The following is a 25513-nucleotide window of genomic DNA, read 5'->3' as shown; positions in this document are numbered from 1 at the left end:
ATTAGCATGGAATCCTTATTATGTATAAAAAACCATCGATGGAGACCTGGCCAGACACAGAATTCAAACACTGCAACTTATAAACTACTAGTGGAGAACAGAACAAGCATGCAGACAGGGATGCCGACAAGCTGTAGTGAAATACTGAATGGTGTGACTCTGGGCACACTCGGTACATCATATTGCTTCATTGAGAATTATTTACTACTTGGGTAAAACAAGGTCCTTGTGTGCCAAACAGTCTGGCTGATTAAGACACTCTGAATGCTGTAACGCTGCTTGCCTGACTCGATCCTGCCTAAAATATCTGGGATTGTCAAACAAGACTAAATATGAATCCATGATTCAAGTCTGCATTTGCTGCCACAGCTGTTCCTCTGGGTGTGCAGGAGGAGAAGAAAATGCTAAATGGAAATTTTTTTCAAAGGCATCATCCCATTTATCATGTTATTCCAACCACCACAGACTCACCCAGGAGGCAGCCAGCCTTGTAGACAAAGGCCTAATTCCTGCCTGAGCAGCCTTCCCCGTGCCTGTAAAGGCACAACTCGGGGCAGAAAGGCCGACGCGGGTCTCTCATGGAAGGCCCACAGGGGGAAACTTTGTCAAAGTTTATTTTAGAGTCTTGGTAACTTCTGCTGCCAAAAAACTTTCCCAGCCCAAAAGGTTTTTGCCTAATTCCAGCCACAATTACCGAAATAACCTTTACGCCTCAGCTTTTCCTCCCCCGCAGAGTTCTGGCTAAGCAAACACAAATATGTCTTGAGACACAAGACTGCGATTTGCAAATATAAAAATAAATTAACCAAAAAGTAAAAAAGAATTACAGAATTGTAAATGTTAGGTTTCATATAGAATAAAGGAAAGGGGGAAAAAAAAAAAAACAACCATGTGGACAGTTTGGCATTTGGGTGAGTAACCCTGTTCCCAGAACAAAATTCTGAATAGTGCCTACTTAAACCTAGGTAACAGCAACTAAATAACAAAAACTAAAAAACAGCATTTGTATTCATCTCCTACTTCCACATTCACTCAAAACTGCAGTTTATTTTAATTATTCCCATTTAATAGGGAAAAAATTAAAACGACTGGTATTTATGCATCAAAATTCTCTAGGAAAATTCTAAGTCTTCCAATAGATGAATGCTCTCGATCCAAAAAATTAAGTCTTCAACTTTGTCCCAAGTCTCCTCCATCTTCCCTGGACAAGACTCCCTTCCCTGAAGTGCAAATCAGGGCCTGTGGTTAGACCCCTCCTTTGCATGAATTCTATGGGCTTGCTTCCCTGTCTCATGTTACCTTTTTGAGTACACTTAATCTTTGCATGAGAATCTGTGACTCTTGTCAACCAAAATTAAGCATCCTACTAAACGTGATGTTCTCTTCTCACACCCCCACACCATGCACAGTGTTTGTGAATTGAAAGACTCAACCACAGGCTAGAATGAGTCATTCAGACCCTAAAATCACTCTGGGTAACAGAACAGATGAGAGGGTGCAGGGCAGGGAGTGAACCATGCAGTTCTCCAGAAAGGCAAGGAGAAGCCACGTGGCCCAAATAAACTAGCCAAAACACGGATTCTCAATGGCTGTCACCAGCTCTTTCCGATGCACATCCCTAACCTAGGTCTACTGAAACCACTGCATGCTCCAGAGCCTAGGGATCCTCAATTTCAGAGTACACTGCAATCACTGAGAGCGCTTACTTGATGATAGGGTTGGCCCCCCTCCCAGAAACTGTTTCACCAGGTCCAGGGTCTGGGGAAGGAATCTGCCTCTTTAATGCAACACTCCTGGAGAGTCAGATAAAGAAGGTCTTAAAGCTGCCCCTGAGAAACACGGACGCATTTAACTTAATTGGTTCTCAGTCCTGACTGCGTATCAGAACCACCTGGGGCCAATCATCACCTGAGATTCCAATAAATCCACCTGCGGTGGGATTAGGGCAGTACTTTAAAAAGGGCTGAATCTAATATGCAGCCATGTTAGGAACCACTACCCATGAGGCCCTGGTCATTTTAGTGCGTATCTGACAATTACTTGTGGCTCCCATCCATAATTTACCTCCGTAATAAAGCTATTTCTGCTCTTAGATTGAAGGAGAGCCAACATGTAAAGGCTGTGTGTGCTGAAGGCTGTGTTAGGTTGCCTCAAATGGGACATAAAACAAAAACGTAACAAGGGAAAGTGGTTTGTTGTTCAGTTGAAGATGGGGAGTGGATAGAAAGGGGAACTGCTTGAATCTACTTGAACTGCCTCCTTCCCATATTTAAGTAGAATCAATTTTCAAGAAATCCCTTTACCTATGCTACAAGCATACCTTTCTAAAAGTAGCCCTTTAAAAAAAGAGGTTAAACTAGAAAACAGAGTGCAAAAGGTATTCTAAAAAGGGCTCAAAAACATGTTTACATGATTCAAAGAAATACTGCAGAAAAAGCTTAATGGCTTAAAAATTACTAATTGTCAACTGACAGAAGAAAACATACGCTTTTTATAATTATTTAACTTCTTAAAAAGAATCAAAATGTATACATTAAAATTAGTATTATCCCCTGAAAGTAGTCATCACATGAGGCATTCATACAAATTCTTCTGGCACCAACACTTGCTAAATGTTCTGGAGCTCTTAGAGTTACAGTGAGTGGTTTCTCGTAACTCAATGTTTTGAGAAAACCTTGCAGAACCAATGCTGTTTCTATGAATTATAGAAAATTCAGTCCTAGGGCCCAGTATAAAATATACTCTGTGTTTCAGGGGAATGTCACTCTGAATATGATCTATTATGGCAAGTGTGGTTCTATTCTCATATCCCAAAGCAAGCCTCACAGGCCCCCGGCCGCCAACCAAGTTTAGGATGAAAAGGGTTAGAAAGAAGGGGAAATGTTTGCTTTTTTACTGAAGGGTAATTCGAGTTGTTATAATAGACACTTGATTTTTGGACTAGGCAAAAATCATTTCCTGTACTTAAGCCATTATTCTATGGATTTAATTGAAGGCAAGAAAGGTCAGATTGTGAAGACATCAATTTAACCTAAATGCTATTTGGGATCTTGACCCCACCAGCAACTGTTTAGCTTCTGTTAGTCTCCTGGCTCCAATTTAAATTTACATGAGTTTTCCTGGGGATTAAAATGTAAACTCCAGGGACCCTGCTCTGGAAATTCTGATTGTGCAGTCCTTATGTAGGGTGGAAATATGCCATTTTAACAAGGATTCTAACAAAGGCAGTGTCAAGTCCACCTGGAGAAACACTGCTCCAAGTGAATGAAGACCGTACTCTGAAGTCTAAATTTCTAGACAGAAGGAATACTTGTTCTCACCATTCCTATAAGCCCCTTCTTCTGTGGTCTGATGATCAGCAGGGCATTCTCATTTTCCCTTTTAAACCTATAAACACGGTTTTGCCCACGTTGCCGGAACATCTCTGGGGGTACACTGTGGCCTGTCATCACTTGGACAGAATTATTCCTCCTACTACTGTATACGTGATAGTTCCCCACTGCCTGACACAGACGGGAGGCACAGTAAAGGCTTCCAAACTGTTTGAACTCAGTGCAGAAGTTCAGACATACTCCTTTTTAAGAACCTAAAATGCATTATAAATATCTCACCTTCTAATTCCACGGAAGTGCTAAGCTTGTCACCCCTGACAGTCATCTACCAGGTTCTGAATAGATTAACTTTATGCACATAATTGAAGAAATCTGCCCCCCCAGACTGGATGAAGGGACTACAAACCCTGTCCCTTGTTACACAGGGCCATCCATTTAATAAGCGCTCCTACAGATCAAAAGGTGACAAAAATAGGTGCTTTCCTCTCAGCCAGTTTCTCTCTGAAAATTACAGTAGAAGGCATGGAAGCAATACTACCAATGGCTAAAAACATTGATTTGTTCATTTATTCATTCATTTGTTCCTTTACCCATTTATTTAAGGAGCTGCCTATGTGGCAGAAAGGATGGTGAATAAGAGAGACACAGTCTTGACCCACTGTGATCCACCATCCAGTGACTGAGAGAGGTATCAGAAACACAGCCCAATATCGTGTGATGCCCAAGACCAGCGGTCTCAGCCAGGGCTGGAAGAGTCTGGAAGTAGAAAGGGCAGGTTGCTGACTTTTCCTTCACTTGCCTCCATCGAGTTTTTATAATGACCGTATACTAGTTTTATAATTTTTTTTTTTAAATCGCAAGGACAAGTAAACTTGGAAATACCAGGGGTACATGCAATTATTAAAGGGTCTTGGACAGAGAGAACTCTGTCTGTGGTCTTTAATACTCAATGGGGAATAACCAGGCTTAAAATGTCCAGAGTCCACTCTGGTCCTAGCTCTAGCTAAGGACCCGACTCCAGAAGAAGAATATCAGTGGCCGGTGACCCCCACCTTTTCCCCTCGGGGTCTGCTTCTCCGGCAGCAGCAAAGCCTGGAAAACTCATTCCCAAACATATACACATTACAACTGGAGAGTTATGAAATTCCTCCCTTAATTATATCACGGTTCACTGTCCAAGACATACAGCACCATCATGACGGCTCACAGCCCCTTGAACTGGCAGATCCAGCAGGAAACAGTGACTGCTTCTGTTTCCTCCTGGAAATGGTCATTGTTGGTGTTTCTCGAGCCTTCCTCTGATCTCTCAAGAGTCTGGGGAAAAGTATAAAACAACAAACAATATGGGCTGTAAACCACTTTTGACATCGCTTTTGTTGTCACAGATGACCTCCCAGATGCCAAAACCAATGGAAACTTTTCAGTCCACGTTTACTGGACTGTTCCACCCCATTGTACGCTGTAGCCTTTCCAGATGTGCTTCCCTGCCTTTGGTTCCACCTTGAGGCTCCTGTGGCTCTCCCGTTTCTCCTCAGTCCTTTCATGACGGGGCCTGTGAAGGTGCTGCCTTTCTACAGTGGTGCTTCAGCCACGACAACAACTGCATCCATTAACCTGCAAGCCTGAGCGCCATCCCACAAGCTCAATGCCCTCTGTGATACTTAATGTGATGACTCAGCTCGCCATTCTCCTGCTGGGCCTTTTCTGCAAGAGCAGTCAACAGTGCTGACAAACCCTCCTGCTGTTCCTTCTATGAATCTTGCAGGGGGCCTCTTCCTCTGCTTTCCCTGTAACAGTAATATTCTGCAGGCTCATCTCCCCTTCAACACTGTATTCTCCTCCTCTCCGTGAGTGACCTCATCCATGCCTATAGCTTCAACCATCACCTACACATGAATGACCCCCAAACCTTTACCTCCTGCTCAAATTTCTCCCCTGAGCATCAGACCCTTATACTCAGCTGCCTACTGAACCACCTCCATTTAGATATCCCAAAGCATTTCACCTTCCACATGCTCACAGACACGCTCATCTTTCCCCTCCACTCCTGAGCTTTCTTCAATGTTTCCCGTTTCTTCTGCACTGGGAAACGAGGATTTAACCTCTCCCTCACCCTACTGCTCCACATCCAGCAATCTTCCCACTTGTCACCCACACACCTGGCCTGACATCTCCTCTTCTCCTGTTCCTCTCTCCGGTCTTTCCACCCCCAACATGGCCTCCTGCATCCAGGCTGCCCTCCATCAACTTCATGTCCCTGCTAGTGCCAGGATGAGATGTGAACCACCCCACTCCTGGAAACAGTTTTATAGCTCCCCACTGCTCTCAAGAAAACATTCCTCAGCCATGCACACAGAATCTTCATGATCTCACTGCCATGCACAAATGCCGTGCATTTCCCAAATTCATCAGCTATTTCACACCTTCAGACAAACACTCGTGCCATTTCATCTGCCCAGAAATATCCTTCCTGTCCTTTATCTCTACCTGCTACTTGTTCCTCAGAGCCTGAGAGTCATCTGTTCCAGGCAGAAGCCTCCTTAATATCCCCTTCCCCAGGAATGATCAGAATGATCAAGACCCTCCCTCCCTACACTCCTTCAGGCAGCCTCTGAGATTCTCCACATAGTCCTGGTATCACAGATGGACTTGGTCCCTCCTCCCTTGTGGCCTCAATCCCCTGAGAGCCATCACTAAACAGACTTGCTATCTCTAGCTCCCGGCACATAACTTACATACCTGGTGCTGGTTAAAAATTCAAAAAGTGACTAAAACTTATTCTAAAACTCTGTTCTTGCTCCCACCTACCTTATCTCAGTGAAACATACATTCTAGCCAGGACTTCACGAGTGCTTTGTTGTGCTTTTCAAAATGAAACCTGATGCCTTCATTTAGAACATTTCTTTGAGCTTATCTCTTCCCATATGGATCCCTTAGAAAGGTCACAAGAGTTGGTAACACAGAAAAGAGGGATTTTGGAGATAAGATTAAATTCAATTGGCAGCAGGAAAGGGCTGCAGACCAAAGCATCTGCTCAGAAAATGCCACGCAACTACAGGGAGCAGGTCTCTCTGCCATGCTCCAGTCGGTCAAAGCTGAAGGCGGACCAGTCCATGACAAAAGCCAAAGGCAGGGACCCCGACATACAGCAAGAGCAACAGCTACCTGTTCTATTTGCCAATGTACAAAGCCCTGAATAGAGTGATGCTTTAAAAGGCGTGTAAGGAGGCACAGGGCAAGTCATGACTTCCAGATGCAAAGGTGCTCCCTGTAATTGTGCTAAAGCACACACCCATGGCATTTGACTCAACTTACCGCCAACTTCAGGCTGGCCTAGGCCCTTGCTATGCTGTGGCTCCTTGGTCTTAAACAGAGAGGCCGCTATGCAAATAGCCAGCTGAGGAAAGGGCAGATGCCAGGGACCTGCTCAGGCCCCTCCAGTGGTGTGCTGCCTCCCCCTCTTCGCTTAGGCCTCCGCTGAGAGAGCTCAGTCTCCTTGGCCCCTCTGGCATTAACTCAGGAATCCCTTCCAACACTAGGCTGCTTTTGCTTTGGACATGCGTCAGGTTATCGGTGCTCGGTCCTACCACTAATTTGCTCAGACCCCCTTGTTCATCCTGACCCCCCATTCATCAGCCCCACTGAATGGAAGAAGGCCTATTCTTTAATACCTTGCAACACCATCATACAAAAGTGAAACGACATAAGTTAAATACTTCAAGATAGCAACTTTTACTGTGTAATGGTACATTCACCAGATACCCTCATGAACAAAGCATATGTTAGGTAAATAGAGAACTAATTGCTTCACAATACCTTAAAAGCAGGTGAGCACGTAGACTTGGTCTGCTTCTGCCCACATTCCTTCCGTCTGTACCTCTGTAACTATATGGCCGTAGGGGCTAACTGTGCCTCCCTGACTTCTTTCAACACAAAAATCCCAAATCAGGTAGAAATTTCTAAACTGCCTATTCACCTCCTCCTTCACTCTTTTTGGCTCTGAACTTACCACATCTGTCTGGAAATTCCCCTGTCCTATCAGTTACTTACCTAACACCAATCCTACCTTTGAAACCTACAGCTTCCTGTTGTGTTAAAGTTATAGATCTGTTCATATTTTTCTCCAGAAAGATAAGAAAGTAGGAGTTATTAATTAATCTGCTCTTTCAAACACTTTATCTGCCTTTTACACTTTAACAACAATGAGAATAAGTGAACAAAAGTAAGATACATGTGCTACATAATCTCAATTTTATAAAACCGGTAAAAAAAAAAAGGAAAAAGAAGATAAATAAAATACATTAAAAAACATTATTGATGATTATTTCTCAGTAGTAGGATAAAAAATTTTTATACTGAGGAGACAGAACTGTGATTTTGGAGTCTAACAAGCCCAGGATCAAATACCAGCTCCCCTATTCATTAGCCATGTGCCCAAGAAAAAGTGTTTTTATCTAAGACTCACTTTGTTTTGATCGAGGTATAATTGATGTATAACCTTACATAAGTTTCAGGTATGCAGCATGATGATTCAGTATTTGTACATACTGTGAAATGACCACCACAATAAGTCTAGTTAACATCCATCAAAAATCTTTTCTCTCGCAATGAGAACTCTTGTGGTGAGAACGTAGTCACAAGTTGTTTTGTTATTCTTTGTCTTGAGAATTTTTAAGATCTACTACTCTAAACAACTTTCAAATATGTAGTACAAGGTTACTACTTGTAGTAATTGTGCTAAATATTACATTCCTATGGCTAATGAGACTCCATGTTCTCATCTGTAAAGAGAAGATGTAAGTGTATTTCTTGGAGCTGATCTGAGGATTAAATGAGATACTACATGACACACAGGAAGTGCTCAGCCTCTTAGCTGGCACAGAACTAGCACCCAGTATATATTCTGATAATAGAGATTTACACTGTTCTCTTGGTTTTCCAATAATGTGTCTTTGTGATTCACTATTATTAACTCTTAACAATGGAGGGCTGCTTCCAAGGGACATTCCTGTTGTCTAATCTCTTTCCTTTCAAAGGTAAAAATCCTATCCAGTCTTAGTTTTTGGCTCTCCTTGTTTTACGCTTCTAGCAAGGCACCAATCTTCTGTGATTGCGAGCTTTTGCCAAAACGGCACAATTACCTTAGAAGTGTGACATTGCAGCTTATTGAGAAAAAGCCCCATGTCCTTCAGTAGACGATGTTCCACTTCTGGCCAAAGAAGATTTACAAAGCACCTCTTAAGGTGGGCCACTTCTACAGGTGACTGAATTCATTTACTATGTACATTTCTAGGAGTTTAAATGTCTTTGAATGCTTTTTCCATTTTAATCTCCAAATCTGGGGAGCACCGAGTCATAATACTGTCGACATCCTTTCTCTAACATCAAATGAAACGAAGAGCACTACCTTGATCATCTTCAATACGCCCCCAAAATAATTAGCAGGGCCGCTCTTCTGGGTTTCTTACTTCAGCCCCACCATAATCAGGAGTCTGATTTGGCGCACAGCTCAACAGCTTCAAGCCTCAGTGTGCTCATCATTTACCCTGAGGTACCTCTACCCATCTTACAGGATAGCGTGTGCATGAGACAAAACACAGGTGTGAAGAGGTAGCGCAGTGCCTGGCCATGGGAGCCAGCATCTAAACGGCACCTTGGGCGGGAACCTCCCTCACCTGTACCACTCCAGCCTTCAAACTTGCCGTGTCCTCACCCCTGCCCTGCATTCTTAATCTCACAGTGCTAGTTCAGATCCCCGTGGCCCAACATGAAGGCGATGATGGAATTAATTACAGCAGCTAACACTGAGTGCTCCTTGTGCACAAGGCATGGTTCCAAGCACTTTACATACACAGCCTCTTTTAAGGGTGACAGCACCTCTATGAAGTCAGTGCTACTACAGTCTAGATCTCACAGATGAAGAAACTGGGGCATAGAGATGTTAAGTAATTCGTTGGAGATGGTGATTCCTGGCTTGAAAACCTTTAATTTTGCCTAGAGCAAATGCTTCAAACATTCCTCAAAAATAAAATTCTAATTTTCAAAATATACTTGTTTCTAAAAATTCAAATTAAAAAACACTTCCATGCTTGCACTGGTTTTATGCTAATTATTAGGATCAGTGGCTATCAATCATCTTTATCTATGCCTGGGTTTAAAAATTTTGGTGCAGATGTGGGAAGGAAGACTACCTCGTCCTCCTATGGGCATGTACCTAAACTTCCTATAAATGGATCACTCACTGGGAGGTTGGGACAGTGCAACAGGATCTTGTGTATATGTGCATGTGTTTACTAGGGCAGCATGTGATCAGTGACATAAAAAATCATACAATTCCAGCATTCAATTATTTGCCAGTTGTGGCAGATGATGCTAGTGCTTACGCAAGGTTTCTCTTCCTATACAGGTATCTAACTTCATTTTCCAGCTCCTTTCAGTTAAGCTGGGGACATAAATCGGCCAAGAGAACATGGACAGAAATGACGTACAGCACTTCTCGACATGACCCATAAAAACTGCCCATGAAGGGGCACCTGGTAGCTCAGTTGGTTAAGAGTCAGATCTTGGTTTCGTCTCAGGTCATGACCTCATGGTCCTGAGACTGAGCCTGGTGTCAGGCTCCACACTGGGCAGGGATTCCGCTGGGGATTCTCTCTCCCTTTCCCTCTGCCCCTCCCACCCTGCACTTGTGCTCTCTCTTTCAAATAAAGGTTTTTACATAAACCTTTAACATAAAATTACCCATTCACAATCCCCCAACTTCTCCACCTCCCACGAGGACCTTGGAGGCTACTAGTTGAGTCAAGATGTAGCATTACAAGAAGCAGCCTGGATCCTTGATTGTATAGAGCCTCTCACTACCGACCTCCCTAAGTCTCTGCCCATCCCTCTCTCCACTGGACTATAAGCTGAGCAGTAATAAAGTTGAGCACTTGAGATTTTGGCTTTTTTTTTTCTTTAAATCAATAGTCAGTCTATCTTGATAACTGCACAGAGCTTGGCATTTCACCTGACAGGACAAATCCTTCACAACACAGTAATAGTCAACTATGTAATAAGAAGAGAAAGAATCCCATGACAACTCATATAGTTTCAGTTCTTATTCTTATGCATTGGGCACTTCTTTGATTTTTTGATAAATCTTATAATTTTCAGTGAATATCTAAAAGGCAAGCACGGAGATATTTGCATTTTTAATGATACTGTTGACTGTAAATCTATAACAAACATTTGAAAGAAATCTCCAACAATGACACAAGGCTGAGGAATACATTCATTATTACCTCCCTCCATATTTACAACTAAAATATAAGAATTTTTAAAGACCATCTGATTTCAACTTGAAACCACAAGAGCCCCATTCTCCCTTCAAGCTTCTTTCAAATCAGTTAGTTACTGACAAGGCTCTGCCAGCCCCAGCACTTTATTTATGTAACAGTATAATAGCTGTTACGTGCAGTTCCTCACATAAGTCTGTTGGGCTTGTAGATTTACCTCCTTAAGGGATGGAAGAGTAAGACAAAGGGCCTTACACAAATATAGTAGGTGCTCAATAAATTTTACTTAAAATAAAAAGATTATTATTATTATTATGGGTTACAGTTGATAACTATAAGCATAAAAAAATGAGGCCAGGGTCCAAGGCTTTTTCAAACTGAAAAATAATTCAGAATCATAATTCATTATTAACTTTGAGCAGATATGTTAGGCTAAAGATCTATTCAACACTTATAAGGCTAATTTAAAAACCAAATTATTTCTATATATAATCCTCAAGCTGCAGTTCTCAGTACTGCTCCTCAATCACTTTCTCCTTCTTGGATCCTTCATCCCTTTCTAATTTGTGCCTTTCCCAGCTTAATAAGCTCAGAGCACCATTTGCATTCATGGCAGCATGTCTCTGTCACCATCCTGACAAAGAGATGCCATCCAGCCTTTAGCTGCCTAGAGGCTCAGCATCACTTGGCTCAAGGCAGATTCACATGACAAAGTAGGTGACCTCAAAATCAAAATGAAGCAATATGGCTGCTCACTTGCAATCACTTTGAGAGCTGGAAACTGTCAAAGTGATGCCTACATAAATTGCCTAATTAAAAAATGAACAGAAACTGTTATCCTACATGTTGGAGTTTTGTTTTATTTCAGGAGAAACCATTTTTTTTAAACAATTATTTTTGCTTCTCTAACTTTGCCTAATTTAGGCTCTATGTAAATCCACCATTGTTTTGGAAATTTTGGCATCTAACACAGAGCACAGCATTTAGAGACCAAATGAATGAATGAAGTGAGCAGGGACAAAGGAGGGAGGCAGACAAAGAATTTAGAGAACCTCAAACTAACCGAAGAGCTTATTGACCTAAAAAATATATTCAGATGTGTTATTCTCAAATTCAAAGGTTACCATCTCTACTGCAAACCTAATTTAAAATAAAAAAAAAAAAAAAGCAAGAGAGAAAATTATATAAACCTACAACTTATTCACAAAAGTCACAGCTTTTCTGGTAATAGGGAATTAAGCCATATTGCCATAATAAATAACCACAGTTTACTCTTCTATACGTTCTAACAAAGCAAGTACAAGACAGGCAACCTAGGGAGACCCTTCTAGATGCCAGAAAAAAGGATTCAGATATTTGGGAGAAAGGCTAAGAAAAAAATGCAAAAAGTGTCAAACATGGCCATCAAAAGGGATCTATAGTATCAAGGGCTTAACTTCTGTAGATTATCTGAAAATAAAAATACATAATATTCAGACTTTATTTCACTTGTGGAATCATTGTGCAGCATATCTCCATAATGGTTTATATATAATATATAAAGCAAGCTTAGTTTTTTTTTTTTTTAAGGCAGCTAATACTAAAAGAGAAATAATAAAAAATGTGTAGCTATACTGGATTCTTAGAAGATATGTGGTCATGAACTTCTAAACTCTGTCTTTGTATTCTGAAAACAGATAAAACAGAAAACATATTTAAAGGTATACCTGCCCTTTGGTAGTTAATACATGATTTTCAGACCTGTTTCCATTGACCAAATTGAAATTGCTATCTGAAGCAGATGTGGAGTACCATGATTATCAGTGTCCTGCTTTATTGCCTAAGTTGGCATTAAAAAAGTTTTGGCTGTTTTTTAAAAACTAATCCACCCTAAAAAGTAAAACTAGTAGTCTGAGGATATGCAAAATCATACATTACAAATTCTGAAAGAGTTCCAAAAACATTTTGAGCAAAGACAATGTTCTAAGAATTTCCCTTCTGCAGAGCACCTGGGTGGCTCAGTGGGTTAAGCCGCTGTCTTCGGCTCAGGTCATGATCTCAGGGTCCTGGGATCGAGTTCCGCATCGGGCTCTCTGCTCAGCAGGGAGCCTGCTTCCCTCTCTCTCTCTGCCTGCCTCTCTGTCTACTTGTGAACTCTCTCTGTCAAATAAATAAATAAAATCTTTTAAAAAATCTGTCTACTTGTGAACTCTCTCTGTCAAATAAATAAATAAAATCTTTTTAAAAAAGAATTTAATTAATAAATTATATAAATAATAATAATAAATTATAATAAATAATAAAAGATTTAATAATTTGTAAATTAAATTGGGATGGATTTTCAGTTGTATTTGCTAAAATACCATGGATGTTCCTTTACCATCCAGCAGAGTGGGGAGGGACCTTTGCGTAAAGCTTATTTCAACTTTTTCAGTGTTTGAAATGGTTTCTGTACATACTCACATTTCAACAATGCTCCCTGGTTGCGGGGGCGGGGGGGGGGGGGCCTATTTGAAGCATGTTAAGGTGATTAGAAATATCACATAAGCCTAACCTCTTTCTACCTCTGCTTTAAAAATAATAGCTATTATTATTATCTGAAATTAAAACATGAGGAAAAGGGAATTTTTTTTTCTCCATTAACCCTTCTTAACAAAAGTGAAGGTACAAGCTAAGACAGAGAAAGGTCTCATGATAAAAAGTGGCAGGTCTTGCAAAGCTGAGACAGCAGGCTCTGGATTGGAAAGTGTCCTGCTCTCCAGACACGAGGCAGAGTGGCCCATGGGACTCCCCTTTATGGAATGTCTCCTGCAAGACTTCAACAGTGCTGGTGACAAGAAAACTCGCCTACTGTAATATAAGTCCAGCCACCGGAGCAGGGTGCTAAACAGAGTGCTAAACTTGGGCCAGAATCAGGCTGTGAGAAACGAAAAAACAATGGCTTGACTGTGGCAAGTCTGAAGTCTGCATGGGTAAAAACTGGCTTCTGCCACACTTGGGGTATGGGTACATGTAGTTACTCCAAAAAAAAAAAAAAAAAAAGGCTAACTGTTCATAATCAAGTAGGAAGACTTATTATAGGCACTGGATTTACTGCTTGCCAGAAAGAGCTTTTTTCAGGACATACTCAGAAGCATCAAGAATTGATGTTATACAAGGTCATTTCAGTAGGCTTCAAAAACTGGTTTTGGATTTCATTAAATAAACCCACAGCCACAGACCACTGACAGTGGTCAGCATCTTGTGGCTGGACAGAGGACAGCTAACCCATGCATTTAATCAATGTCTAACCTCTAGACTTTGGGGGACGATGACCTTGCTGGTAGACAGGCAGTCCATCCACTTACTCTAAAGTGTCGTCCTGATGCTTGTGATGACTTGAACTAAAACTATCCTTTAGTTTCTTCAAGTCTGCACAGTACTTAGCAGGATGTGCAGTCTCTGGCTGTGTTTTCCTGTATGCGGTACTATCTGCCCCATACATGAAATAAATTCATGGGCTTTCTGGCATGAGATGCTCATACTAAGCAGTGGGGTTTGTCCACACCAGCCAGCCCTGTCCTTTGCAATGCTGGCCCTAGCAGTATAGCACCTGTGTTCTTCAGCAGTTACCTCCTTCTTTAAATGCCCTCTTCAAATCTGAGTGAGATTCATTTTTAAAGAAGCAAATTGCTTTAAGTCACTAACATGAATAAAAATGGCTGCCCCCAAATATAGAAGATAAATGTAACAATAAATATAGTGTCATTAAATTCCACCAAAGGCAAACCAAAAGGAATATTTTTTTTTAAATGGTAACTTCTCACTGTGACTCAATATTAAAAATGGCGGTTTTGTGGCTCCACTTAAAATCAGCGCTAGCAGTACCAGTGGTGTATGCCTCGCACTTTGGGAAAAACTGAACTAAATGGATAATGATACAGTACTGTGATGTAAGTCAAATTACAGCATAGGCTATAAAATTCAAATTACCAGCCCTTCAGGCAGGATGCATGATGCATTAACAAAGTCTGCCTGAGATTCTTGAATAACAAGATAACACTATGGGGTAATACCTTTTCTTACATATCCAGAGGTCGTTTCCCTCAAACAGCTAAAAATCAGTTAGCAGAGAATACAGACGTAGAGTCCAGGCATTAAAATGTTTGCATTTTACAACAGAAAACTGCTTCAGACCTTGATTCAGGGCCGTAAGGTTTCTTTAGGCATTTTAACACCATATTCAGATACCAATTTTTTACACTCCAGTCAGCTTTTAATCTGTGTTTATAGGAAACGCTTGATTTCTTTTATTATAAGTTTATTTTAGCTATTTGCCTGATTAAAAAAGTAACCCACTGTCAGAACATGAGAAATCTGTCACTTTCCTCGCCTCCCGCAGGGTTTGTATGAAGTGGTACGTTACCCCAGTCCTTCTCAGGATATGGTTCAACACTGTCAGGAGAGGCCTGTCCATAGTTGGCCCAGTGCTGAGCAGCAAAGCCAGGGCTCCCACCCAGAGCCCTGCCTGCCAAGCATGTCCAGCCATTTTGGAGGCAAAACCATGCTTATCCTAAGCCTCTCTCCTTTTACCCCAGAACAAGTCTCCATAGCCCAAATATAAGCTCCAAGCACTGCTCTCTTTCTTTCTAAGCTCACTGTTCTCTTTTCTAATACAACACACAATCCCCTTGACTTTGTGCCTGAAATAGCAGAAAACAAAGCCACAAAAGTCAGGGTTTGGAGGTCTTGGCGGTTCTTCTTAGCGTAGGACATGAGCCTATAAAAACTTCTTTCCTCCTCATTTATAGATTTTTCTGGAGACAAACACAAAACTTGTCTTTTCTCCCTCACTTGAGGTAGGGAACACCAGGACAGGTCTAATATTTCTCCTGGAATGAAAGCCAACTGGAGCTTAGGTTGGTAACAGCATCTTACCCATTAATCAGTAATATCCTGATTCCACATGAGAAGGTACAGGGCTGCCGGGAGCTGAGCAAAGTCATGCTCATAACTACATTAATCAGCTGAAGGAACATTAGTAGTGAGTTTTGGGTAGTGATGGCTCACATCTTGCTACTTAGCATGTTCAGTGGGATCAACAGGTTGGCAGCCGCTGGGGACTTCTTAGCAATGCAAAATCTCAAGCCCCTCTCCAGACCTACTGCATCAGAATCCGTATTTTAACAAAATCCTACGGTAATTCATCACATGTTCAGGTTTGACGAGCATTAATCCAATGACTTGAGTGGTCTGGTATTAATATCCTGCCTCCCACCTCCACAGCCAAGCAATGTTCTCTGGAAAATCAGGAACTGAGGAAGCCAGTAAAGGTCCTACCATGACAGAGACAGCCCTGGCTATAGAACAGCCTCTCAATCGTGGAGGAGCAGCCTCAGCACAAGCAACAGAAAACGAGAGGCTCCCACAGGCCTCCAGACTTAAACCCAAACCCTCACAAATGCCTTATCCATACAAATGAGGGGTTTTCACAATGCCTCACAGGCTACAGACATTGCAACTCTTATTTACCCACTCAGTTGCCTAGGAAATACACATTCATGTGATTTTATCTATAAAAAAAAAATAATGAGATAGAACAGTGAGATTTGTCTGACCTGGAAATAGCTCAAGACCCATGTTCCTGTTGGTTAAGCTAAATGATGACCTTGTTCTGCTCTGTCCACACACATCACACACACACACACAAAACACACCACACACACCACACATACAATAAACACAACACACATCACACACACACACACATGCACACTACACACACACACACACATCCATGCTATTGAGCCAGAGTAAGGCTCTAACCAATAGGGGAAGGGGCAATTGACTCCCCTCAGCATTTCTAAGTGAGCCTGATAAGGTGACAGGATCTGTAGGATCCTTCACAAAACTCTCAACACCTGCAGAAGGAAAGGAAACATTTTGTGTCCTGACACTGACTTCAGAGAAAACTTAATTTCTTTCATCAACATGCAGGAAGGTATAAAGGAACACATGGGAGGAAGCATGTAGCCCTTCTTTGTAGCTAAGAATGTTTGGCAAGAAACAGCTGATATGAGAACTGGTAAACAGGGCAGCTGCCAATGCCGACTTTCCACAGAGCGGCCCGGTCACGTCAGACTGGACATCTTCATGTTCTACGTGTCTCCTCTCCCAAATAATTAAAGCCAGTACTTCTCCCCCTTCTCAAGGATTTCTGGACCCCTGTTTAATTTCCCTTCTAATGCCAATTTCAAAATCGCTCTTCTATTTCTTCAGATCGTGTGATTTCAGTGACCATTTTCCTAAGTCACTGCTTCCTTGCAGAATTAATAGCCAGCTACTCTTTATGATGGAAATAATCGCTGAGACAAGGGAGAGCAGTTTCAATGATATATACATTAGATAAATGTGATACAGGATAGCCTTAGTGGCAACTCTGGCCTCAGATGCCTGTCCCATGTCACACTCTGGGTGTAAGGGAAGCTGCACCTGTGCTGAGGGGAGGGGCCATGCTTTGTAGGGCTCGTCTCCCCTGTCCTGCAGCAGTCGATTCTTAGGCTGTCCAGGGACCTGGAGTTTATGGTTTATATTTGGATTTTTTAAAAAGATGAGCTGGGTCAACCACTTCTCACTTAGAAATATGTCACTGGCAAAGAGATGCCACAGCAGGGGCAGAAGCCAAAAAGTGCATGGAAAGAGACCACAACCATTTGGGCCTGGAGAGGCCAGTTTCAAGAGAGCAGATCACCCAGGAAGGAAGAACAGAGCACAGACCAGCAGAAGCAGACACACTGCAAGACAGAGAGAGGCCATGAAACTCCAAAGGTGGTCAGATGTCAGCTCCAGGCCAATGCTTCTGGAATGTTAGCTCCACCTCCATCCTTAAAATCAATACCCTCTACCTAAGCAGATCTGGGTCCTCTGCAACCAAATAAGCCACTCCAAAACGCACTAAATAAGTGAATTTATTTTTCATTGAAAAAAATATATTTTTTTTACTTTTACCATTACCTTCAAACTAAGAAATAATTCTCAAGAAAGATAAAAGTAGATCCTATGTCAAGAACATATAGCCTGGCCTACAGACCATCTCCAATTCCAATTCCAGTGGGATCTGGTAGATGACAGAAATTTCACAGCTGTTAAAAGTACAAGGTAGGGGCACCTGGGTGGTTCAGTGGGTTAAAGCCTCTGCCTTCGGCTCAGGTCATGATCCCAGGGTCCTGGGATTGAGCCCCGCATCGGGCTCTCTGCTCTGCAGGGAGCCTGCTTTCCTCTCTCTCTCTCCGCCTACATGTGATCTCTGTCAAATAAATAAATAAAATCTTAAAAAAAGAAGTAGGAGGTAAAATAAATTTTCCTTCAGCACATTTTCTATCAAGTACTGATTATCACTGCTGTCTTAGAACAGTGACCCACCAAAAAAAAATCCCTATCTGAGCCTTGCAGTTTCTGTGGAAGACATGAGAATGAAAGATCCAGACCTGAGATTCACTGAGAAGAAACTTGTAGATTTTTGTAGGGAAGCAAAAACAAAACATGAAACAGGTATGTAATATGAGAGAGAAGGAAAAGGATCATCATTTCTATAAATAATTCACAGCACACTGGGGCCTATCCCGAGGAAATTATACCAGTCTTTGTGAGAACCAAACTCTATCACTAAAGACAGGACCACTGGGAGCTGCCATTTTAACTTAAAATAATTAATCATGAATGCCGTGACAGGCAGGGGTACCAGGGGTACCAGTCCACTCTAGGAGTGCTATTGGGGCTATAATACACGAGGTTAAACCAGGGTACCCATTCAAAAGTGAAAGGCTAAACAGACTATAAACCCAGTAGAATGTTCAAGTAAAAAAGGAAGCACTTCATTTTCGTGAAATCTGGAAATCAAAATAAACTCACAAATACAGCACACAAACTCAAGTGGGCAGAACCACCAGTGGCACAATTAGAAATAATTAAACTGACAGAGAGGCCCGGACAACAAGCTGCTCTGTTCACTATAGGGAGACAAATTCTCACAGGCATGTACCAGGCCACTGAGCCACAGCCAGAGGAACCAAACTCCCCCAGGACGGCTGACCCTCACACCTCAGCAGCCTCTGAGCACTGGACAAATGACCACACCAACAGCTCTCAATGTCATGTTTAGTAAAATGAGGTGGTTGGGTTATATCATCTACCAGTCCCCTCTCCAACTCTCTGAATCAGACTGAACCTATTTTGAGAAAATCATCACCTAAAAACTGTGTTATGAAATACCTCTGGTAAATACCCACAAGCTGACTAAACCATTCAATAATGCCATTAATTTCATCCCCAAATTTAAACATAGTTTTCCCAAATCCATCAGAAAAAGCATGTCCAACAGCATTCAACCAGCTATATTTACTCAAAATCATGCCCAGCACCAAGAGAGACAAATGGACAATTCAAGTGGAATCTTTTTCTTACCATTTCGAGACACATCAAGTTCCACCAGCTGCATGAAGTTTGCTATTTCTGGAGGGAGCCGCTGAATTTCATTATCACTAAGTCCAAGCTTTCGTAATTTGACTAGCTGGAAAAATTGCTGAAAGAGAAAATAATTTCACATGGGTCTCATATATATTTGCAATGTAAACTTTCTGCCCAATATGAAATGTAAAAGAATGTCTTTAAAAACTAGTGAGGATTGTACCAATATCAATTTCCTGATTTTGATATTGTAACAGTCATGTAAAGATACTACCACTGGGATAAACTGGGCACAAAGGACATCTCTGTGCTATTTTTGCAACTTCCTATCAATCGACAATTATCTCATAAGTTTTTTAAAAATGAGTAAGTACCTCAATGAAAATGGTAATTACTCCTTTAAACTATCCAGTGGGTGGTCACATTTTCTACTTCTAGAAACAGATAATAAATCTGCAGTGTTAAATAAACAAATGTAAAAATTAGAAAATATTTTTAGAAGATATTTTAATAGGAATTACTGTGCATCAGAAAATATATAAATGCCCCACAAATGTGTAAAGGGAAAAAAATTGTTTTTGACCAATCTAAAGCAGAGCCTGCACTGGATACTTCCATTAACCGTGGCACACTGAGCACATGCCTTTTTCCCCACACCTTTTAAAAGTGTACTAAAACGACACTAAAAGAATTAATACAGAAATGAATAAAATATAAAAATATGAAATAAATGCATGAAGACAATTAAAAATGAGAGGAGACAAGAAGTACACCAGACACGCCACAAAATCCTCGAAGCCAGAAAACAGATGAACAAATGGGAACAAAAGAATCCAAACAAAGCTGAAATTCAAGCCTGTGGAGTGAGAAGTCAATAGGAAATTGGGTCCAGGTGACCTCCGAGAAGGAAGAACTGGTTGAAAATTTATATAAAGAACAGTTGGGTCCCCAACTTCTTCTTCTCTACCCTGCGTAGCCAAGCAGGAGAATGGCAATTTCCTTTCTAGGAGAGTTGACTCTAAAGGACAGCTGAGGGCAGGGATGAGGCCTCCTACTAAAAATAGGGGGACTGAGTCAAAGCCCGATCAGTGAGATCCCACCCTCTTCCCACAGCCAAGTTCCCAGGCATGAGAACAGACCCTGTAGATATCAATTATAGTAGAGCGAAGTCCCAGGTTATAAGCCTCACACATGCACACAGAGCTTCCAACCATCTCCACGCCCCCACCAACCCTTTCAAGTGTCTGGATATTTCATTTAATCAAAGCCAACACTTGAGGAAAGACACTTGAGGAAAAGCCCCTAACATGCATGAGAGTATCCGTGTCCCTACAAATATGAAAGAAATAGGATGTGGGAGGCAAAAAACAAAAACAAAAACAAAAAACTTCATCAACTAAAAAATGTAAGTAGCACCCTCAGAGAAATAAGAGAAAATGAAGCAACATGATACCATAAAAAGGAAGCTTCAAAGTAATAAGCTTTTGGAAATTAAAAAAAAAAAAAAAACTGTAGCATTAAAAAAGAATCCAATAAAAGAGGTGAAAAATAAAATTAACAAAATCCCTCAGAAAGTAGGATAAAAAGACTACAAGACAGAGATATGGGAGAGAAAAAAGCATGAGATTGGTCCACAAGGTATGACATCCAACTAACAGGTATTCCAAAAACAGAGCACAGGGGACTTCAAAACATGCATTTTCTGGTTTGGAAAAGTCCACCACATGGCCAATAAAATTAATGATAGAGACATGTAAGAATACCAAGAAATAGAACAATTCAGAATACCAGAAATAAGAAGATTCCAAAGCTTCCAGAGACCAGAGGGGTCGGGTGGGGGGTCATAATGAAGAACTGGGAATCAGAAAGGTGCTGGGCTCCACAGCAGCCTTGAAAGTCAGAAGGCCTTGGAGCAATGCCTTCAAAATTCCAAGAAAACATTATTTCCAACCTAAAATTACATACCCAACAAAACCACCAATCAAGTATGACAACAAAATAAAGACATTTTTAGACATGCATGGTTTTAAAACAATGTATCTTCCTTGCACCCTCAGGAATCCATTAAATGTGAGCATAAATCTCAAAGGAGGAGGATCTGATATCCAGCAATCAGAGAATCAACAAAACAGAGACAAAAGAAATTCCCAGGATAGAACAGTGAAGGGACTTCCAAGATGTTGCCTGAGTAGCAGGCCCTGGGAGGGACCAATCCACACTGCAAACAGGGAGGCTCCCAGAGGAAAGATTATTGGGGGCAAAACACACATCTTTGGGATTATCTGATGTGTTTGAAAGTATCAAGAAGATTTGTTTATTGATAAATTAGAAACAAAGTAAGCAAAAAAGGTAGGAGTTATTAATTTCAGGAAAAATATAAAGTATGAGAAGACATATTCACAATATAAATTTAAGACCTGGTTATGAAAAATACTTAGTTGTAATGTTTTAATAGCTACATATTGATAAAAACAAAATTGGTGTTACATCAATATTGAGAGGATGGAGAAGAAATCATAAGTATTAAAGTCTCATTTTCTATAGAAAGAAATTAAAAGATAACTACAAAGTGAAAAAAAAATCAAACTAAAATTAGCAAGCTTAGCAATGAGGGGGCATACAACAGTAGAAACAGCTTAGAGCTGGGGGTTCTCAAGAGCCAGAAAGGAGTGGGGACAGGGAAGGCAAGAGGCTACTTTTCTTCCCTGTCACTCTACGAGGCTTATAGGATTAAAAAAAAAAGTAATTTGCATATATTACTTCGCTAAAAACAGAAATTAAATTTACAAAGGAAAAAGTCTCTGTAAGATTATACGCTGCTCCAAATGAATAATTCTGAAAGATGCTAACATTTAATAAATGTCAGTTTTGGGTTTTTTTTTTTTTTTTGGTAAAAGAGACTTTTTACTTCTATAATCAAAAAGAAGACACTAACACTTGGGAAGCAGTAAGGCAATACATGGAACATAAGTTTTCAAGTTCACTGACATTGTAACGATACTTTAAACATCTGTCCTTGTAATATAATTGAAAATAAGAAAAACAAGCTATAATGCACAAGATGTCTTTGCATTATCAACAAAAATGAAGAACTAGAAAACACACATATCAAAGAAGGGAAATGATTAGCATGTTATTAAATAATTCAATACTGACTAAGTGACAAAAATTATTACTATGAAGACCACATAACTTGAAAAAGATTTACAATGCAAATATAATTTTAAAAAGACAAAAATGCAGGTATATTATGTAAAAAAGCATGTGTGCATGTTGACAGGAAGGAAACACAAGAAAAAAGTGGTTTCAGGTGATAAGGAAAATGCATAAACAACTTTAAATTATTTTTTAACAAAAAAGAAAGATATTTTTAAATAAAATGATGAATCTCAGAAAACGAATGCTACCAATTAGCTGTATATGATAATGAAAGTGCTCCATGAAAGGACTAATCCCTTAGATTTCTTTAATCATACAGTTGAGATTTAATTTCTTAAGAAAGGTATTGAAATTTCTTGATGCTGGTTGTACGAAAGCATTAGCTGACACAAAAGCCATTCAAAAGAGTCACATATTTGAATAATTGAGCTTATGCCAATTGTTCAAAGAGGCTGACAGTTTCATAATGCATCAATGTGTTTACTCAAGCATGAAAACCTCACTTTATTTTCCAGGAAAGATATAATAGCAACAGGACAAAACCATCACCAATTCCATACATTCAGGAACCATTCAGAAATAATCCAAGAAATCAAGTCACTAAGGTACTTCGATCTGCAGTGAATAATAATTACGTTTTACGACTGTGGCACCAACAGCATACAAATGCTCATAGCCAGTAGAAATCATAACAGCAGGCAAATTAAAGTTTTATTTTGCATGTTAAAAGCACCCTCAAAGAGACTGTCACAAACACTACTTTCTTCAACTTGGGAAGCACATACCAGACATAAAATGACCCTATCTGACAGGTTCCCAAAATGAAAACAGTATTTCCTAAGTCTTTCCCTCATTGCCCTGATGGGATCTTAATTCACCATCCAAATGTTTTATAACTACTTTCTTACAAGACGGACACAATGTCTCTGAGACTTTATGAAATCCTCAGGTTTTCAATGTCCTCAGATAGGGTGAAAAAAATCCAACAAGATCTAAGCCCTTCTGCCTCCTCTTTGACATTAGCCAGGGCACAGGAAGAACAATTCACGTAGCTGTCTTGGCAGGGTGCCACAGCGCAGAGTGATCATGTGACGCAATACACAGACACCATTCTTCAACTATACCATGTTTGATTATAGCACACTGGCCCACTTTAGAGGACACTGAGTACAATTACATGCAAAGGAACCCAAACAGCCTTGGCTCGTTAGGCCACACCACAGCCTTCTTATAGCCACCCTTGCTTTTAGTAGATGCAGAGTCTTTAATTTTGCTGTACAGCTCGTTTCCTTTTCCCAGTACACATTTCTGACAAGATTCTTTTTCCCTCTCTTTAGGTAGACTGTTGGTGACCTCCTTCTTCTTAGAAAGGGACAAAGGAGTACTCCTGGGCTACAGGGGTGGTTCAACATTCACAAATCAATCAATGTCATAAGTCACATTAATAAAAGAAAGGATAAGAAACATGTGACCCTCTCAAAAGATGCAGAAAAAGTATGTGACAAGGTACAGTATCCATTCTTGATAAAAACCCACAACAAAGTAGGTTTAGAGGGAACATAGCTCAACATCCTAAAGGCCATACATGAAATTTAGTATCATTCTCAATGGCGAAAAACAGAGAGCTTTTTCTAAGTCAGGAACACAAAGGATGTCCACTCTCACCACTGTTGTTCCACACAGTACAAGATGTCCTAGCCTCAGCAATCAGACAACAGAAAGAAAGAAAAGGCACCCAAATTGGCAAAGAAGTCAAAATTTTACTCTTCACAGATGACATGATAATGTATGTAGAAAACTCAAAAGACTCACCAAAAAATTGCTAGAACTGATATAGGAATTCAACAGTATGGCAGGATAAAAATCAATGCACAGAAGTCAGCTGCATTTCTATACACTAACAATGAAGCTGAAGAAAGAGAAATCAAAGAATCAATTCCATTTACAACTGCACCAAAAACCACAAGATGCCTAGGAATAAATCTAACCAAAGAGGTTAGTAAAGGATCTGTACTCAGAAAACTATTGAAACACTCATGAAAGAAATTGAGGAAGACATAAAGAAGCAGAAAAATATTCCTTGCTCATGACTGGAAGAATAAATACTGTTAAAATGTCTATGCTACCCAAAACAATCTATACAATCAATGCAATCCCTATCAAAATACCATCAACTTTTTTACAGAGCTGGAACAAATAATCTTGAAATGTGTGTGAAACCAGAAAAGATTCTGAATAGCCAAAGGAATGTCGTAAAAGAAAACCAAAGCTGGTGGCATCACAATTCCGGACTTCAAGCTCTATTACAAAGCTGTCATCAAGACAGTATGGTGCTGGCACAAAAACAGACACATAGATCAATGGAACAGAACAGAGAGCCCAGAAATGGACCCTCAACTCTATGGTCACCTAATCTTTGAAAATGCAGGAAAGGATATCCACTAGAAAAAAAGATAGTCTCTTCAACAAATGGTACTGGGAAAACTGGATAGCCACATGAAGAAGAATGAAACTGGACCACTTTCTTACACCATACACAAAAATAAACTCAAAATGGATGAAAGGTCTAACTGTGAGACAGGAATCTAATAAAATCTTCAAGAGAACACAGGCAGCAACCTCTATGACCTTGGCCACAGCAACTTCTTCTTAGACACTGTCTCCAAAGGCAAGGGAAACAAAAGCAAAAATGAACTACTGGGATTTCATCAAGATAAAAAGTTTCTGCACAGCCAAGGAAATAATCAATAAAAACTGAAAGGCAACCTATGGAATGGGAGAAGGATATTTGCAAATGACATACCAGATAAAGGGTTAGTATCCAAAATCTATAAAGAACTTATCAAACTCAACACCCAAAGAACAAAAATCCAGTCAAGAAATGGGCAGAAGACATGAACAGACATTTCTCCAAAGATTTCCAAATGGCCAACAGACACATGAAAAAATGCTCCATATCCCTTGGCATCAGGGAAATACAAATCAAAACCACAATGAGACACCACCTCACACCAGTCAGAATGGCTAAAATTAACAACTCAGAAAACAACAGATGCTGGCAAAGATGTGGAGAAAGGGGAACCCCCCTACACTGTTGGTGGGATTGCAAGCTGGTGCAGTCACTCTGGAAAACAGTATAGAGGTTCCTCAAAGAGTTAAAAATAGAGCTACTATATGGCCCAGCAATTTCACTACCAGGTATTTACCCAGAGGATACAAACACAGTGATTCGAAGGGACACCTGCATCCCCAATGTTTATAGCAGCAATGTCCACAAGAGCCAAAATATGGAAAGAGCCCAGATCTCTCTGTCAACAGATG

General features: G+C 40.5%; 1 protein-coding gene across 1 annotated transcript in view; it reads right to left on the bottom strand.

Moving 5' to 3' along the window:
• The window catches only part of LRRC1 (leucine rich repeat containing 1), a 128778-nt gene that overhangs the window by 59217 nt on the left and 44048 nt on the right, over positions 1-25513 (bottom strand). Inside the window, exon 2 of the mRNA XM_080806523.1 lies at positions 19031-19148. Within this exon, the coding sequence (XP_080662649.1) occupies positions 19031-19148 (118 nt within the window). The remainder of the gene's footprint in view (positions 1-19030; positions 19149-25513) is intronic.

Source organism: Martes martes (assembly GCF_963455335.1).
Source record: "Martes martes genome assembly, chromosome: 6".
Taxonomy (NCBI): Eukaryota; Metazoa; Chordata; class Mammalia; order Carnivora; family Mustelidae; genus Martes; species Martes martes.
The sequence above is the reverse complement of the archived record's forward strand: the minus strand, read 5'-3'. Positions and strand labels throughout refer to the sequence as shown.